This window comes from Rhodnius prolixus, unplaced genomic scaffold, assembly GCF_049639745.1.
Source record: "Rhodnius prolixus isolate KJV_2025 unplaced genomic scaffold, Rpr scaffold_2, whole genome shotgun sequence".
In the NCBI taxonomy this organism is placed as follows: Eukaryota; Metazoa; Arthropoda; class Insecta; order Hemiptera; family Reduviidae; genus Rhodnius; species Rhodnius prolixus.
In genome coordinates this window covers 40,993,867-41,008,505 of record NW_027411592.1, presented here as the reverse complement: position 1 = coordinate 41,008,505, position 14,639 = coordinate 40,993,867, and the positions used below count along the sequence as shown (strand labels likewise).

The 14,639-nt window shown below is 30.6% G+C and overlaps 2 protein-coding genes across 3 annotated transcripts; one reads left to right on the top strand and one right to left on the bottom strand.

Moving 5' to 3' along the window:
• Nucleotides 1-1,921: 1,921 nt before the first annotated feature.
• Nucleotides 1,922-5,805, bottom strand: LOC141449675 (uncharacterized). Of its 2 annotated transcripts, XM_074119333.1 has the most exons (5): nucleotides 5,707-5,805; nucleotides 5,592-5,626; nucleotides 4,451-4,535; nucleotides 3,522-3,635; nucleotides 1,922-2,850 (listed from the first exon to the last, which is right to left on the bottom strand). In XM_074119333.1, the coding sequence occupies exons 2-5, from the start codon at nucleotides 5,608-5,610 to the stop codon at nucleotides 2,757-2,759; spliced, it is 312 nt and encodes a 103-aa protein (XP_073975434.1). In that variant the 5' UTR covers nucleotides 5,611-5,626; nucleotides 5,707-5,805; the 3' UTR covers nucleotides 1,922-2,756. The 2 variants fall into 2 exon arrangements, with proteins under 2 accessions (XP_073975434.1, XP_073975433.1); XM_074119332.1 differs by having other exon boundaries at nucleotides 5,592-5,752.
• Nucleotides 5,806-5,865: 60 nt separating this feature from the next.
• Nucleotides 5,866-10,424, top strand: LOC141449673 (uncharacterized). The gene is made up of 3 exons (XM_074119331.1): nucleotides 5,866-6,870; nucleotides 8,338-8,684; nucleotides 10,011-10,424. Exons 1-3 carry the CDS (start codon nucleotides 6,155-6,157, stop codon nucleotides 10,364-10,366), a joined length of 1,419 nt encoding a protein of 472 aa, XP_073975432.1. The 5' UTR covers nucleotides 5,866-6,154; the 3' UTR covers nucleotides 10,367-10,424.
• Nucleotides 10,425-14,639: the final 4,215 nt, after the last annotated feature.

The following is a 14,639-nucleotide window of genomic DNA, read 5'->3' as shown; positions in this document are numbered from 1 at the left end:
AGCGCACTGAAAAAAGCCCAGGGCGCCAATTACCTCAGACGTCGATGCGCCTTAAATCTAAAAAAAAAAAATCACATTTTCTTAAAGAAAGTATTAATGATTTCAGATAATGTAGTTAATAATTTCCCCATTTCCCCGTTAGTTTATTTCCCCATAACTAAGCTCAAGTGCAATTGCCAAGTGTGGTATAAAGGGCAGTTATTACAACGGGGTGTGCTGAGTATTAAAATTACAGAAACCCGAAACGGTAAGAAATAATTTTTTTGCCAACTGGAAGCGAAAAAAATACTAAGCGCTTACATTATTAGTAAAAAATTATATCATTTTAGTAACTTTTCCAAGACCTAAAAATGGTTGTTAATATTGCATTAAAATTATATTTTTAAATAAATAATTGGGCTAAAACCTAGGAAGTCTAGTACAATTGTCCCTTCGGTGTTCGCCCTACAAGTCCTTTATTCAGGAGCTTCCTACATCTTACAAGCTCTTTTCAACTTTACCGGCTGAGTTTTCCATTTTTCATTGAAGAAAAACACGAAGGCAGTGGGCGTGAAAATGTTTATGGATTTTTTTCAACCATCTAATATTTTATGGATAATTTACAATAAAGTTTGGATATTATATTCCTTTTAAGCAGCAGATTTTTTTGGCAACTTACATTTTATAATTAATTTGGTTTTTGAAGAACATTCTGGCAGTTCTTAAATAATGTTAAGCTATTCACTTACTATCCCGTACTATGTTTGTGTTTTCACATGGTTTTATGTTATTCACTCATAATACTCAACTTCTTGAAGCCGAGCGTTTTTCGCATCATATCGCCCCTAGATACCTCAGGTATATAAGGCTGCTAAGGCATATTTTAATCTTTTTGAAAGAGTAAGGTTGCTCACAAATCAATTTTTTTCAATCATTTTCTGTGTAAAATCTTACCCTATCGATACCTTGCGACAACTGAGAACCACTGTTTTCTTCATTTACTGGTGAAGGTGACAAATAATTTGTGGTTGGAAAGTTGACGCTGTAATATTAAGAGTATTCTTTCTGAAAAATTTCCTTTCTCCTTGAATCAGCATAATGACCTAGCAATACATTCATAATAAAATAATAAAAGTTTTAAATTTTATATATAAAACGAGTTTAATAAAAAAACTACCTTCGTTATCAAGATTACACACATTTTTGTGTTTCTAAAATCTAAGGAAATAGGCGCCCTAAACCTTCTGAGTATACCATATTGCGCCAGCCTCTGACCTTCATTACAGTAAACATTCTGTGATCTTTAGAAGCTTCTTGGGAGAGAAATTCTCGAATTAACCATCTGTATTTAGCTCCTTACAGTCCTGAGTCCAATGCACTTGACCACTGAACTTCTTGATCACTTTCTAAACATCCATTTACCCCCAATTTTCTGGATAAAATAATTGCTTCTACTGATGCTTGGGTTTTAATTTCATTGCTCATTTCTCTAGTCATCTGATTTAGTAACGTTGGGCCACTGTCTTCTCACGAATTAAACAAAATCCTTCATAATTGAAACTGTAATAAGTTCCACATCAAAAGTCACTAAGTCCTTTATGCTTAAGTCTGAAGACGTGCTTAGCGAGATATCTTTTGAAGGATTTACCAGGTTCATATGACTTTAGTTGAATTGCAAGTTTTACATCCATCATAGCAGAGTATCAAAGAGATTGCCAGAGTATTATGGTTAGTATCAAAGATTGTAATGGGGATGAGGATGAAATGGGCTTCTTGAATTTTTCATAAATTCCGGTAATTTAAGTAAGGTGGGACTTTATTTCAATACCAAAATAGGATGCAACAGGGAAGTTTTGGGAAGAGACCTCACGCTTATGCGGATAATAGGTGGTCAACACTTGAGCGGAAATAAAAATAAACCAAAAAAATTGTAAGACATTAACAAATTTAAAAAGATTTTAATGCGATAACATCTCATACATGATACTGCAGTAATAACTTTATTTACAAAATATATCTAATTTATTTATATTTAATAATATATAACATAAAATAATTATTCCAATATCGGTCGCTACCTCAATCCAAGAGCTAACTGTTGTGTACAATTGAAATGTGTAATTATAAATTTCATTTTCAAATTAAGAAAATCTGTTTTAACTATTGTTTGCTTAAACATAATTTCATAAGTGCTGAACTGATTTGTACGATAATTTCTCGTAACAAATACAATCTAAATTGTAATTTATGTTGAACTCCCTTGAAGTATGCAAACTTAAAATTTTTTATTCAGGTTTTAATTATTTATTACTTCATTCTAATTAGTATAGTATAAAACCAACTAAAATTTTACACAAATAAAAAGTGCAAGCCTAATTTAAGTACAGTCTATAATGAAGTGGTAGTTCTTTCCAAACAATAGATACTAAATAAATAAATAGTTCAGACAAACAGTGTATACATAATTTTGTAAACATTGAATTGTTTTTATTTTTATTTAAAATGTAATGTTTTAATTTGTATTAAATGAATATAAGTATATGTTATGACCAAAAGCTTTAATCAAATACTAAGCGATTTGAGATTTAAATACATCTTAAATTTTTAATTAGTCAGTTCTTTAGAGCAGAGCTTTTTATCTCTATAAATGAAAATAATTAAGCTTCGATTACGATTAGATAATAAAAATAAAAGTGTGAAATAAATGTACAGTTTAGTGAAATGTTAGATAGTGTTGCTTTTTCCGATTTTATGTTCGAAAGTTGCCGGATTATTATTTACAAGCCACAACAACTTCCACAAGCTGGTGGTGGAGAAGGAGGAAGAGAGCCCATACCATGGATGTTACGTCCAGGACCTGGTGGAGGTGGCCTGAAAAACAGAATCAGCATTTCTAAATAAAATAAATGTAAATTTAACGACCAAATAAATTAAATTATTCTTATGTTTAACATGTTTCTAGAACAGTGGCTCTCGAATAGGGTTTCGTGGCACCTTAGAATGCTGCGGAATTTAAAAGTTTTTTTTATATACATAAGATGCCAAATATTTAAAGCTATAAATGAATTGTAACTTAAATACTTACATTACTTTCATATTTAATTACTGAATATGATTGTAATTAATCTTTGAATAACAATATATTTGTGTAGTTTTGGAATAAAATAACATAAAAATAGTTGTCATTACAAAGTAAGAGTTTGGAAAGATGCAAAAGACTGTTGGAACAGTTGCCTTGAAAATTGCGAAGTACTGATAAATCAGGTAAAACTGATTTTCTGTTTTGGATTTTGCCCTTTTGAAGAGGCCCTTCGCTGCAATGAAAAACTATGTTTCGTTTTTTAAGTTCACTGCGTATACGCCAAGGAAGATGTTTACATATCTGTGTAGCATGAAACGTCTGTTTCTGCAAACACTTGTTGAAAATTTGATTCCATCGGGTCAATTCCATCAAAAAAAGGGGAAAATGAAAATTTTCTTGTCTGAAAATACACTAAATAAGGAAAACTTAAAATTTACAACATAATTTACGAAGTAACTACCTGCGGCCACCATAACTGCCGCCTCCATATCCCCCAGAGCCTCTATTGCCACCACTTCGGAAATTATTCCTGTTGCTGCTGTTATCCATAAATCCAGGAATTAGTGTCTGAAAGCTAAAAAAATATACATGTATATTTTATGTATAATTGTAGTATTATAGTACAATAGTCTCTGACCGTAGCGATTAGTATTATTAGTTAAGGTACTTCCTGCCTTAAAAAAACGAAACTCTAGAAGTATTTAAAAAAATGAAATTTAACATTAACTTGTATTTTCCTCCTTCTACTATATAAATACAAAATAAATTAAAATTTCTTTAGAGGATAATAAAGAACGATAACAAAATGTTTAAACTGTCATTTAGTTTAAAAACGCAGCAGCAATGATTTTAACTCAGAGAATTATTCTGCGATGAAAGTCTTGTCCTAACTGAACTTCTGTATGCACTTAATTAATAATAAATTCTCTCAGATAAAAATTAATCTGAAAATAATTTTAACACATGGATGAAAATAAATGAAATTATTCCTGTCTTGGGAGAAAATAAAAGTCCAAACATTTAACATAATTTTTACAAATAATTTATAAACGAATTAATAATTTTATTAATCAATTTACTTTGCTGAATCTAAAGTGAACTATTATTATGTAATTATTTTTAATTAAATATAATTATTTTCTTAATACTTATTTATTTTTTTATTAAGAAGCTATAAAACCTTATAATAACTACTGTAGCTCTGATTTTTAGTTTCCTAATTTGTAGAAAAAACAACTTTTGAAAATTTATTGTGCTGCTTAGAATCGAGCAAATACGGATGTAGTATCTACTATATCTTTTCCATTAATCGGATCAAATTTATTAAAACTCTCACTACATCACTAAGCTACACAATTTTAATTTAAGATACAAAATATGACAACTTACAAAGCAACTATCAAATTGATAATGGCCCAAAATATAGCTATTAATTTTCCAACACCCCAAGGGCGTTCCTGGTACACTGTTCCATCTGAAAAAAAAAAAAAAAAAATTCTTAAACCATACGTAAATATTTGCTTTAAAAAATAAGTATTAAAAAGGTTCTGTTCTTCCACTAAAATTCGTAAAGATAAAAGCACTACAAACTTCCTACAACTAAGTGGTTATACATTTTTAAGGGAAGAATTTGGATTATTTATTTTCACTGATGCAGCAAAAATAAAGGATAATTAGTCGGGCTTTCTTGGCTTTAAGATGTGTTGCCTATAATTCAGGATGAGTTTAAACAGCTCATATAATCAAGGGATCAAGTTAAGGAATCAAAGGATAAAACTAGTTGCGTAATAAATTGTAATTTAATTTTCTTAGGTTAAAGCCCATCCAAAAGGGAGGAAATGGAAAAGAAGAGACGGGGCAAATTAGTAAATGCGTTAGAATAAAATAATTACATTTTGTACTTAAGAATGAGAACCACAAAGTACTTCTGTGGGATAAGTTATAGAAGGATTTAATCTTAAAGATCCAAAGAAGAATGACACTATTCTAGCAACTACTTGAGGCCATTTAGGCTGCAGCAGGTCATCATGTAGAGACAACGGACAACAAAACGACGTTTTTTATGTAGACCGTGTTTAAGATACGTTAAAATGTAAATTATTCACTAATTAAAAATCTCTATTTGAGTTTATTAGTAACGTAATTGTCTATTTTTCGGCGGTGATTAACATTCAACTACAAAAAAATAAAATGGAATAGATATCTAAAAAACAAAATCTTGAAAAAAATCAAGTCCTTTTCTGGTTACGTAAATCAAATTATGGTACATGGCTATTTTTAAAATCATAAAATAATATAAATCTGTGAACCCAAATTAACGATAATGTTTTATAATTCGCTTTCATATAATATCTAACTAAAATATATGTGGTAAAAGTGTTATTATATGTATATAGTTTTAAAAAGTGCAATTAATTACATATTTAAGAAAGTATAAAAGCTATTATTTTTTTTATGCTTAATGTTAGATGTAAGTACGTAACTTTTTAGTAAAATTTGAACTAAAAGCCAAATTAAAGAAAAATTATACCTCCAGAGACATAAACCATTTTCAATCAATTATGTCTGAAAAAAACAAAAAATAAGTGCAAAATAAAATTTTTTATTATTTGATTTCCTGAACTGTGAAATTTACACTGACTTACAACACGTAATCACATTTCATTGATGTAATTGTAAAATGTAAATAGTAACCTACTCACTAGCTTGTTAAATACAAAATACTTTTAATAATCGATTATTCCATTGGAACAAATGTTTACTAAAATGTCTAAAAAAGTGCAACAGTGTAAATTTGTAAACCTTTTGTACGTGAACATAGTACATACATTTTGTATAAACATCTAGATCCTATTACATTACACAAAACATATTATTAGTAGTGAATATGAATGTTCCAATTACCATTAAAAAGGAAGGTTATAAGTTCTCACGTGACGGCCTTGTACAAACTAAGTATTCATACTTACATTGTTAAACAAACAACTAAGAACAAGAATGTGTAATTGAATGATTGATTGATTAATGTTTATTTATCTATCAGTAGTTTTATATTGATTCCTGTCATTAAGGAAATAATAAACACTGCGAGCAATGAAGAAAAAAAAACAAAGTGCATCTCAAGTACCTGCAGATTTTACTGGCGGTCTGAAAACGAAAAGAATTTCTTCAAAAAAGCAAGAAAAAATGGGTAATGGTTTAAAAATTAAAGTAAAATCCGTTAAGAGTGGTAGCCCAGTCAAAGTGAAAAAAAAGCAGCTGAAATCGAAGAAGAATATTAAAAAAAATGTCAGTGAATTTCTTCCATCAAGAACATTAAAGAAAATGTTAAAATCACAAAAACAGAAATTTACAGAAGACAGTAACGAGCAGGATGGGGACATTTCTTCAGATGATGAAATTGAGGGAGAAAACAGCAGGCAACTTTATTCAATAAATTTGTGTAATAAGTTGAATTTGAATAAGGAGTCACTTATAAAAGATGATGAAAATGAGATATTTGATGATGTTCCTCCGATAAGAGGAAGTAAGTTTATGGGAGATATAAGTGAGGAGGATATTGATAGTGATGATGATCTTTCATTGGATGAAAATGAATTACCAGTACCTCCAGATGCCACTACTACGGAGGAGGAATCATCAGAAGAAGAAGAAGTAGTGGAGGAAGTTAAACCAATAGATATACAATCTCAGAGAGATGAAAGCGAGAAGAGAACAGTGTTTGTTGGCAATCTTCCGAAAGCAGTCAATAAGTCGAAACTGAAAAAATGGTTTACCAAATATGGAACAGTTGAATCTGTGAGATTGAGGTTTGTTTCTTTCATATTTAATTTTGTTTTAGTCTTGTAATGATGAGCTTTTTTGTCTTACGCAACAATAAACAAATAATTAGATTAAATATCACTTATCTGCTTCTTTTTTTTTTAACGCTGATGGATGAATAATTCATTTTGTAATTGTACTTTGAAAATTAATATATATAATATTGTTATACGATTGTAAATATGTTCCCGATACTTTTATTTTTTGTTTTTTTAGCGTAGAACGTCTATTGCATACTTTGGGTTTTTCTTATATTCATCCAACAACAAAAAGTCAGTCATTTGTATTTGCATTGTTGACTATGTAAACATCTTTTATCAATGTTTATTATTATTCGGTTTAAATTAAGGGTGCAACAATATCTGAGGTCATTAGCGCCCGGTGCTTTTTTTTTAAATGCTTTGCTAGAAAGAGAAGATCTAAGAGCTAGTAGCTGGATTCGAATATGAGATCTCCGCGTGGGAATCAAGTATGGTGGCCCTTGAGCTGATCCCTTCTCTATTATTATTATTATTTTATTTTACGTTTTATTAGTAAACTATTATAATTTGCTACGAAAAAGTAGATGTAAATCAAGCCAATTTCGCCCATGCATTTGTTGGTTTAAGCAGCGTGGGACGAAGCTTACCTCGATATACTACGCGCAAATAAATGGTAACAAATTACTTGGTATAATTATTTAAGATAATATGATTCAATATGACTTGACGAGGTTTAGTTTATAGGCTGCTGGGCCTTTCAGAACTTGTAAAGAAATAATGATTTTCTATACTTACAGTAGTAGCAAGTGCATACACGGTTCACACTAATGAAAGATCATTTCTTTTTACAAAGGTTTCAGTTCTGCTCATGAATTAGATGAGTTGGAGAAGAAATCCTTATTACCTGATATATCGCGTTGAATCTCATTTATATCGCGGGACAAGATCAACTATTTATGATTAAATCAAACAATTCTGTTTAAAGACTGGACTCGCCAGAAAGTTGTGATCCTAAACTCCAATTATTGAGACGAGGTTGTACTAATGCCTGGCCAACATTCATATTTGTGCTTCTTATTTTAGTATTTTTGATATATTTTTTTTTAAATTTAAATACCAATTGTTTTGCTTTGCTTTCTGGAAGCCTAGTACAAATTTACACAGCAGAGAAGTTGAGAATAGTTGGCAAAAGACTATCAAATCATCATGTGCAGGACGTAATTAAAGTTTATTTTAAGTTCATAGTATTAATCTAGGTTGTTTTAAAATTTAGTTGATAGCTAGATAAGAATTTTAATTTAGTTTCTAGGAAAAGCTTCTCTTCCAATTTTTAAAATGACTGACATAGGGGAAAAAGAGAAGTTTGATGTTATATTATATTCATTTAAATAATCCAAGTTTTCTTTAATGACCGATTATTTTCTGTAGCCCCCTCTAAACTCACACACACTAATACTGGAATTTTTGTTTTAGATGTGCGCCTCTTGCTGATCCAACTGTTCCAAAGAAATTGACAGTTATAAAAAAGGCCTTTCACGAAGAAAGAAATAATATACATGGCTTCGTAAGATTTTCCACTTTAAAAGAAGCAACAAATGCCCTTTCTGCAAATGGCGAACCGTTTGATGAAAAACATCATCTTAGAGTTGATATGGCTAGTAAATCGGGACAAAGTAAACGATACGATGACAAAAAAGCTTTATTCGTTGGAAATCTACCTTTCAACGCTGAAGAGGATCACTTGCGAGATATTTTTGCTGACTGTGGAGATATTCTCTCCGTTCGCATAGTAAGAGATAAAAATACTGCCGTCGGCAAAGGTTTGTATTGTAAATTCATGTTACCAACTTTATAAATGAATGTTATTGATTTATTAGACATTTTAATTATTTAGAATATATTTTACTATTCTTTTACTAATTTTACATTAAATAAGGGCCTATTCACTAAAAGCTTTACCACAACACAGTGATACATATTTTAAATGAAGTTCAGTTCTTCAAAGGTCTATATGCAGTTTTTTGTTTCAGTCTTTTTGAGGCTGTAGACCAAGATGGCAATAAGATATGGTCGGCAGTGTGTCTAGGATGAAGAAAAAGTTGTCTGTGAGTTTGGTCATGTGAGTGTGCTTGAATGTCCAGTTCTCTGTGCATTTGTGTGTTCCTAGTAAACCATGGGGCGTTCAGTGCAATTCGTAGTACTTTATTTTGAAAATTCTTTTCATCAGTGTGTTTCTAGCTATAATCCAGCCTTGGTAGGCGTATGTTTAAAAAGAGGTCTAAGGAGCATCTTGTCGAACAAGCTGTACAGTGCAGGAGTTTTTTAGCTGTCTGTTTCTTCTAATAATTAATGGGTATTACTGTTTTAGTGAGTGTATGCATGTTGAAAGTTTGTCTTGATGTCAATTCTACCAGTGTGTTGTGTACCTAGAATTACTTCAAGGTAGCGCACTCTTTGATCCTTTTGTTTCCAGGGCATTTCTTGATTGATGAGTTTTAATAGACGTAGGTCTTTATTCTGGAATCTACGAAGGGAGAAAATTTTTACTTCTATTTTAGAAGGATTCAGCTTTAGCTTCCATTTTTGGAACAAGTTTGATTCTACGTCTACAGATTTTTGTAAGTCAGTGATACAGTGTTTAAGTTCTTAGTTGAAGGAGGCTATCAATTTATTGGAAGGTTCTGGAATGTGAGCAATATGTATTAAAGAGTAGGGGACTCGTGATTACCCCTTGGGCAAGATCCTCGAGGATCTGTCGTTTAGTACTGTTAAGTATTACACGGAATGTTCTGTCTTGAAGAAATGTTTCTATAATATGGGTAATATAGTGATGCGGTAGTTTGGCTAAGTTTTTGAAGAAGTCCAGAGTGCCAAACAGCGTTGAAGGCAGAAGTTACATCAAGTAATGAAGCTGCCGAGTTCAGAAAGTCCTGTAGTTTAGATAGATAGTTGAAGACAAAGACACCGATTAGTAGGTAGCAATTGGTTCCTCAGGGAAGTGTCCTTAGGCCTGTACTCTACACTATATACACCGCTGATATACCTACTAATCCTCAATTTTGAATATTACTTAATTTGAGTGACATGGAACTTAGAAATCTTCAAAGTTCATTCATTAAAGATACTTTTCATTAAAACTGTTTCAGGTTTTGGATTTATTAATTTTGCTGGCCGCCATTCTATACGACTTGCTTTAGAAAAAGAGGGTATTGAATTAATGAATCGAAAACTGCGATTACAAAGAACTTTTTATAATCAGGAATCGAACGATGTACACCAAACGCCTAAAATTACTGGACAAAATAAAAAAAGTAGGAATTTGAAACCTGTCCAAAAATTCAAAAAAAAGAAGAGTGCGAAAGGAAATGAAGGACCTGAGTTCCAAGGTTTGCGCTCAAATAAGGATTTTAAGACAAAAAAAATAAATGAGAAAAAGAAAAAATTGCAAAGGAAAAGAGAAAAAATAAAAAAAATACTAAATTCAAAATCAGCTAATAAATAACACTAATTGTATTTTGAATTTAATAAAATATCATTCTGTGATGTTTCTCTAAATTTAAGTAAGTTTTCCTCTGTTTACTATTTTCAAATTATTTCGTTTTTCTAATCATTCAGTTTTTCGAAGAATAATAAATATTTGGAGGGAGTAAATTTCTGAAAGGTGGAGACACAGCTTTAGCTGCGCCTAACAGTCACTCAGAAATTTAGAATAAGTGTTTTTATTTAATCTTCCCTCTTAAAATGGATGTATTTAAATAGTGCTTTTATCGAACAGTCCAACTGCCTTTTTCATTTATTTTTAGGGACGTGCAATGCTTTTTTGGGGTTGCATTTCTTATTGATAGAAATAAAAGCTTAAAATTGATTAGCGATAACATTTTAGAAATATAATTTTGCAGAAAATAAATACATTGTGATTCACTGAGCCTAAAAATTTTTGTAGCTGGTGGTGACATATACGACTCCTTACCAATTTTCTATTGGTTGAGAAAAAAAGCTGGAGTTTCGGCTTCTTTTTTAAACACAGAGACCTTTGACTAATTTATATTTACTTGTAGATTTCTAATTAGCTACATTTTGTAAAGGATGAACTTACATCACTTTGACACTCTAGATGGAGTATCAAAGCTTTTGGAAAATCTCTCATGATTCAAAAATCAAATCGATTTTTAACGTTTTTAACGAAAATTAGTTAAATTGGATATATGTTTGGTAATTTATATGTAGACATAGTGTATCATGGAGAATACATAATGTGGAAATAATAAGATATTACAACATAAAATATTACATTATAGCCCTATTTTTATGTGCCGATTGGTGTGATACATATCTCTAAATATGTATATATATCTTTATAAAGATTGTTCTTACTTAAATGTATTAATGTTTCAACAGAGCAGATATTAAAATTCAATTCCAAAAAGTCTAGCCTAAATATTAAAAGAAGTGCAAACTTTTACCGCTAGTTTGCAGCACAGAAAGAACCAGAAGATTGTAAGACAATTTATTATTTCTACAAAGTATTAAAACTGTCCGGTAGGACAGTTGTATAAGGGTTGATCGTCAAAAAGTGCACGAAAAAGCGTATCATTGAAAATCACCCAACTTTGACATTTTTTCCTCTTTTTCTATAAAAGATGAAATTTCCATATTTTCTTTATAATATAGAGCGAATCCTCTTTATAACAGTACATTTTTCGCAGCAACACAGATCCAATAGATTTCGAGAAAAAAGTTGCTGAAAATGAGCAAAAACAGCAATTTCAGAAAATGAACTTGTTCCTTTTCTTGTCGTTACTTCTTTTTAAAAACAATTTCAAACATTTATATGACTCTTCGTACTTTTGAGACCTTTACCGAATCGTAGAATAAAGTTAGCTCTAAGTTATAAGTATAAGTAACTATAAGTTAGGTAACTCATTTAAATTTCAAACCTCTAAATCTCTCTTCGTATTGATACCGATTTTAATGAATTCTTTACCGAATCGTAGAGAAACGTAAGCTCTATAACTTGTACAAGCCGCAATATTTTAGCAATTATGGGGAATGAGATATAGAAGGTTAGATTTTGGAGGTTTTGTAAATCGTTCAAATTTTATACTTCTACATCTCTCTTCGTATTGTTCCGATTTTAATGAATTATTTACTGTCTTCGGCTCCATGCCTCTTCTGATAGCGCTGCTGCACACGATCTGAGATTTTTTTCGACCCCTTTAGTCGCCTCTTATGAAGGGAGCGAGCCTATTCTACCCCCAGCCCGCAGAGGGATGGAAGGGGCTGCATCTCCACGCCTCACGGCACATAGGAGATAGGGAAAGAAGAAGAAGATAAACAGATGTTGAGATTTGGCGACTTTTATACTTTAATTTATTAATTTTTGTAACCTCTTCCAGTTTCTTTTATTTTTTCATGAATAGTTCTCGGAAATTCTATGAGGGGCAGCTGTCCTAATCTGTGTTTTACTTTCCAAATTAATTTTTTTACTGAGCATTCTTTGAAGTTCTCTAATAAGAAAAAATGTTTTTAGCGCATGATTGGTGAGTCTGATGACTGTGTTCCAATGAATATTAATAGAATCTTTGAAAAACTGAATATCTCTACAGATTCTTAGATTTTGGCTGAAAAAGCAACAATTATGATTTATGAAATATGATTTTTGTCCAACTTTTCTTGAAAATTGCGGTAATAAATTTTCTTTGAACTTCGTACATATTAGAAACTTGTCACCTTTTTTTTTTGAAGTTCTCAGAAGAGGTTTATGTTAATCTTTTCTCTAATGGCCTCTTCAGACCAAGTAACTGTTCCACAGACTACGTGGTAACAAGAAATTTGAAGAGCAGTGTTGGAATTCCAAATATGAAGAATTAACTAAAGCCAAAGCACGATTTCACAGAATTTTCTCGAAAATAGATCCATTATTGTTCTAATTTGGTATTTTAGAGGGATTCTAATCATTGCTCTTCCTTGAGAAAATTCACAATGGCAATTTAATAAAATTTAAACTTATTATTATTTATCACAAAATGTGTACTAGGAAATAGATTTGAAGAAAAAGACACTTCTTGCTTACTGGAATAATTAATTGTTTATTTTACGCTTGGAAACAACTGTCAATTATGTGAATTATGTAACTGTTTTTTTATAAATTATTTTCTCGCAATCTCATTAGTTGGTTACTATTTGACCAATTAGTGTTAGCAATGATGCTTATCTTTGCTTTCAATAAATTTCCTGTGATTATGATCAACTTTTTATTTTGCTTAAAAGTGAGGAAATCGTTCTCTTCTTTTTTATCCTTCAGTGATGAATGAAATTAGATAGATTGAAAGAGAATGTCAACTTATTATTCTAAAGATAAGAATCGCTTGATTAACATTTCTAGGCTTTTTTCTTTTAGCTAAACTCTAACTGCTATTGACAGACAACTCAACAACACTAAAGAAATTGAGCTTTATCTGATAACATGAATGTCAGTGGATAAGTTTCTATTGAATGATTTTTACTATCTGACCTAAGAATTTAAAACAAGTTTTTTTCACATTCTGCAAAAAATATAAATTTTTCATAATGGGCTATTACTTACCACAATTCTAACTTACGCGTAAACTCAAAAAAGTTAAAAATTTGCTAATATCAGAACAGCCTTTACCATGAAAGAATAGTTCACGCTTTGTTTTTAAATTCTTTCGAACTTACAAATAAAGTGAAAGTGTTTTTAAGTCAAATTCATAAGATTCCTCAGCGTGTTTGTAGAACTTTATCTTTAAGAAGATAGAATTTAGATAAGAAGGTATCATTAAGACTTTTTGGAGAACTTTATTGGAAAAACTATTTTGTTAGGAAAATTTATGTGGGCGTATATGACATAAATTTTCTTCCAAAGATGAAAAATTAACATAAACATTAATTTCTTAAATCTTCGTCTCTTTTTATATGACTGGATTTACAGATCGTATAGTCGCTGTAATAAAATCCTTCGCTCTTTTTGGATATTTTATTTTTCTCAAAGCTTTTATTTATTTTGTTTACTTTCGCATAACGGTCAACACTATTAGTTTTACTAAATAGAAACTTATATTCTAGCTAATATAAACAGTAACTGTATTAGTTGGAAGTTTCTTATAAACTTTTATACATTTTATCCACTGAAGATAGTTAGGCTTTCCTAACTGAATACTTTGAAAATACAAATAAAATAAAATAAATTCAATCCAAAAAAAGTAGGATGGAAAATTTTCATGAATCAAAAACCATACCTTTAAATGTTGTAAAGTTATTTTATCAGAACTAGTGGTTATGGTTGGCTGAAGCCAAGAAGCACAGTTTTCTTTAAGAAATTCGATTCAACGTTTCGAAAACACCGCAACACTCTCTTCCCCAGTCGTCCCTGAAAAGGTGTCCGCCGTAACGTCGAACTACTTTCTTAAAGAAAATTATGCTTTTCTGCACCTGGCAACCATTAAAACTATATTGTAACATCCCATTAATTCATCAATTATTTTTTTCTGTGTTAACCCAGACTTTTTGTTGCCTACAAGTACTCTGGAACGGTAACTATTAAAACATTTTCTAATCTTGCATTCATTTCTCTATCTAATAATAATAATAATAAAATAAATTTAGTTTTTCATAGTATCAGCAACAATTCAACTTCAATATTTAAGTTTTTTGTTTCGAGAAATAATGAGAGTAATTTGTCCTGTAAGGTGTCAGTGATCTAAGTGATTTTTAAGTGGGTTTAAGTGATTTTTTAGTACAAAATGTATTTTCAC